This window comes from Epinephelus fuscoguttatus, linkage group LG14, assembly GCF_011397635.1.
Source record: "Epinephelus fuscoguttatus linkage group LG14, E.fuscoguttatus.final_Chr_v1".
In the NCBI taxonomy this organism is placed as follows: domain Eukaryota; kingdom Metazoa; phylum Chordata; class Actinopteri; order Perciformes; family Serranidae; genus Epinephelus; species Epinephelus fuscoguttatus.
The window spans coordinates 891,739-895,816 of record NC_064765.1 but is presented as its reverse complement, the minus strand read 5'-3'; the positions used below and the strand labels follow the sequence as shown (position 1 = coordinate 895,816).

The window sequence follows — 4,078 nt, the reverse complement described above, 5'->3', positions numbered from 1 at the left end:
TGCAGCCAAACATTGCAATAAAAACACACTCAGTAAGCTGAATGTGTGGAGAACAGGGTCACTAAGTTAAAGTGAGCGAGCAACCAAACTAACTCCTGCAGGGTTGAGTTGTTTTCACTCAGATGCTTTGAGGCTGCATTGAGCTGAAATGGAGTAGAAGTAATTGAATATGAGATTAAAAGACATTTGTGGCTGTATGCATTCACATGATAATGATGCCCTGCAAACACTGGTGGCCTGTTTGAAAATGATGCATGACAATAGAGTGGAGCTCACATGATTTATTAACAGTCACAGCAGAAACTGCCTGAAGCTGAACGCACTGTAGAAAGATTAAAAAAAGACAACAATAGATACAAAAGCCGTTCAATGATTGTCACACTGAATCCTGAGAGAAACCATGATATAGCATATAGACTTTAATATATTCATATAGATTTATGACATCTGGGTTTTAGTGATACTGTTCTCGGCGTAACTAAAGTCATTCACATCTGCTTTAATCAAACTAGACAACAGTAGAAAAACAAAACAATGCCTATGAGCATAAATAGCATAAATAGTCACAAACTATTTTATAATTTACAAAAATACACATTTATAAAGTCCACATGTATTTACAGCTTTAGCCATAGTGCTGTGGGTTCAGTCAACGTGGAGGGTAGAAAAATAAGGCGAGCCCCGTCTCTGGTTATATTTATAATCAATCAATCGTTACTGCATCTGGAAAATATCGACACGTAAACCCTTCACAGCAGGGTGCATCATCTCATCATCTCATCTCGTCTCATCTCATCTCGTCTGGTGGGATTGTAGTTTTGAGGTAATGGCGGTCTCACAAAGGCAACTTTGGCAGATTTAAAGTTGATTCTGAATAAAATATTAAACATATGTCAACTGGAAGAATTTGGCCGCTCTGGTAAAAAGAAATATGGGAAAGATTTGGCAAAAAATATCAAACGTACATTTACATCTTAAACATGACAGAGTGTCTTTGATTATAAGAGTTATAAGAACAGAGAAACTTTCTCTTCAAACTGCCAAATATTGTAAAACAGATGTTTATGGACAGAAAACAAACGGCTGCCATCAGGTGCAGGATCTGCATTAAATACAAGAGGAGGCACCTGGACAGGTACATTAACTCAGTGACTGCCCTAACCTCAGGAATAAGGAGTGTGTAAATGAGGGGCAGTGCTGCAGATACTCGTCTGTAATTTACATCTGGTTTTGCTCAGTGTGTGTTTCATGTGTCAGCCTTTATGCACAAGACTAACTTCCTTTAGGACAAATAAAACAACAAGTGGTCGTTTTATTTGCGAGGACATTTGAGCTCTGAGAGCAAAGCAGGAGCTTCCATATAGAGAATAAAAAAAGAATAAAAATATAAGTGCTCATTTTGTGTTTGACGCTGCGGCTGGTGCTCCCACAGTGTGTCGACCTAACATGCTCTCTAATCTCTCCGTGATCTGCTGCGTGAAGGGAGCGCCGTGTTGATGATGCAGAGAAGCTGCTCCCCAGCCTGACCTCTGACCTCTCTGCTAAGACGCATGTGTGTGAGGAAAGCGTGTGCGGGTCCCTACGGCAGCGTGGCCCCTATAGCTCGGTCCCTTCTCGGGGGTAAATCAAGCTGTTGACGCTGAAGCTGTTGTAGAAGTGACTGTTGAACTGTCCGCTCTGCCCGCCGCCAAACGTGTTGTAGTACACTCCACGGTTGAAATGCAAGCCCTCGCCGTGCTCTGACACCCCCGAGTCCTGCCCTCCGTGGTTGAGGTGGTACGGGCTCAGGGCCGTAATGTTCCTGTTCGACAGCTCGTTCACCAGTCCCAGGGACCCCTGCCGGCTGGGGGCCCCCGAGCTGAGCGTCGACATGCTGCTGTAAAAGTTATTAAAACAAGGAGCGGCCGAGGCCAGTCCGGGCGGCGAGGACGAGGAAGAGCTCTTGTGGTTCTCGTTCATCGCCTCCATCTCTGGCGAGGGCGGCCCCAGGAGCTGAGGGCTGTCTGAGGGCTTCAACGTGGCCGCCACCACCGGCCTGCCGTCCTCCACTTTGGTGGCCCCTGCTGCCGCCGCCGCTGCTCCTCCTGCGCTGCTCGGGTCTGAACGTCGTTTCCTTTTCCTGCGGAAATTTCCGTTGTCAAACATCTTCTCACAGTTTGGGTCCAACGTCCAGTAATTTCCTTTTCCTGTCAACAAAGATGAGACACATCAGAACTTAATCACATCAGGTTTTGAGCTGGGAGGCCAAACACGTCTAACATGCATGATTTAAATAAAATGAACTATTTCTTTTTACTCAGGTCTCACCTCTATTCAGCCTCTCCTTTTTTCAGATATGACTCGACACGTTGGAAGGACCGTTTCAGCAAGTTTTTAAATTAGATTTTTCAGTAATTTCTCATAATCTGTCTCATGTTTCTGTTTGTCTCCTGGGAGCCTGTTTGAAGCATTTTCTGAACTACAGGGGGATTTCTGTGCAGTCTAAGAGAACAACAATAAGTGACACCGTGAGCTGACTGTCAGGCTGGTTTCAACTCAGCTACAATTTAGGAGATTTAAAAACAGCATTCCAGTCGTGTTAGAGTTCAAAACCTGCTCCAGTCTGCTGACAGAAATAATATTCATCAAATATCTCTGTGGAAATAAAATAAATATTTACTACTTAAAAGGAAGCCTTTAATTACTGTGTGTAACTTTATTGTGTTGATTAAATGTATGTGGAATTATGGAATTTCTATTAATGTAATTTAAAAACTACTGATGTGTTACCATGTCTCTGTCTTGTGTCTGCTTGTGTCATATTTTAATAACTTGTTGCTTCAAAATAAAAACGTCCTCACAGCATCAGTTTGTTTTAACTGAGGATTTTTAGAGAAAATTATTTGGTATTGTAAAGATTTATTTGACCACACAGGGAACTGATTAAAATCATGATATGATAAAGTTTCTCTGTTTTAATATTTGAAGTATATTTCAGTCTGTGTCTGTTTATTTATTTATTTTTTTGCTCAGCTGATTTCCCTCTAATTTAACCCTCCCACACTCCCAGCTGAGCAAACAGAACCCAAACGCCACACGTTGTTGAGAATAAAAAGTTTCCCTGGTGCGTTCACGGTACCTGGATCGTCTTCGTCCCTCGGCACCTTCTTGAAGCAGTCGTTGAGAGACAAGTTGTGCCGGATGGAGTTCTGCCAGCCGGCTTTGCTCTTCTTGTAGAAGGGGAAGTTGTCTGCGACGTACTGGTAGATCTGGCTCAGGGTCAGCTTCTTCTCGTGCGCGTTCTGGATGGCCATGGCGATGAGCGCAGAGTAGGAGTAGGGCGGCCGCACCAGCTTCAGCAGCTCCTCCTGGCTGGCGATGGACAGCCAGCCCAGGTCGGGCCCTCCGAAGCCAGGTGAGTTGGTGATGAACTGCCGCTGGGAGCCGTAGGAGGGCGGGATGAAGGACGCCGGGTTGTTGCCGTGCAGGTAAGATGCGGACGAGTTGACGCCCGGCCCGTTGAGCCACAGGTACGGGTTTGGAGACGATGCGTAATCTCCGAGGCCGTACCCGGCGGGTCTCTGCGCGCCCTGCAGGCTCTGCTGGTGGTACATGCTGCTGAAGTTATCGCAGTACACAGCGGCCATGTCCGGGGCCTCCTGGGCGCCTTTGGGTGGGAGGGAGCCGACGGTAGGGGAGGTGTGGTGCTGGTGCTGGTGCTGGGACTGAGGGTCGATGGAGTTCATCACTCCCCGCGGGAAATCCCAGACGGAAATGCTGAAGCGGTTCAGGTGGCCTCTCCCCGGCGGTGTCAGGGAGGATGGAGCAGCCTGGCCACTTTTAATAGTATAAAGCCTTGACAGCACCCACAGCCAGGCTCCGGATCAGTCCCAGCAGCCAATAGCCTCACGGTGAGTAACAGGGGGGTGTGGTCACAGCTCATTCAGCACACACCGGCTCAGTGGCTCCAAAATGTTCCTCTGGCAGAAGCTCCCGGACAGACTCGGCACAGTCCTGCTGCTCCACACACACACACACACACACACACACACACACACACACACACACACACACACACACACAGGGGCGGGCAGAGGGG

General features: G+C 47.0%; 1 protein-coding gene across 1 annotated transcript; it reads right to left on the bottom strand.

Annotated features, from left to right (window-relative positions):
• Positions 1-266: 266 nt before the first annotated feature.
• On the bottom strand, positions 267-3,802 carry foxi2 (forkhead box I2). Its single transcript, XM_049596137.1, has 2 exons — positions 3,119-3,802; positions 267-2,186 (listed from the first exon to the last, which is right to left on the bottom strand). The coding sequence occupies exons 1-2, from the start codon at positions 3,723-3,725 to the stop codon at positions 1,597-1,599; spliced, it is 1,197 nt and encodes a 398-aa protein (XP_049452094.1). The 5' UTR covers positions 3,726-3,802; the 3' UTR covers positions 267-1,596.
• Positions 3,803-4,078: the final 276 nt, after the last annotated feature.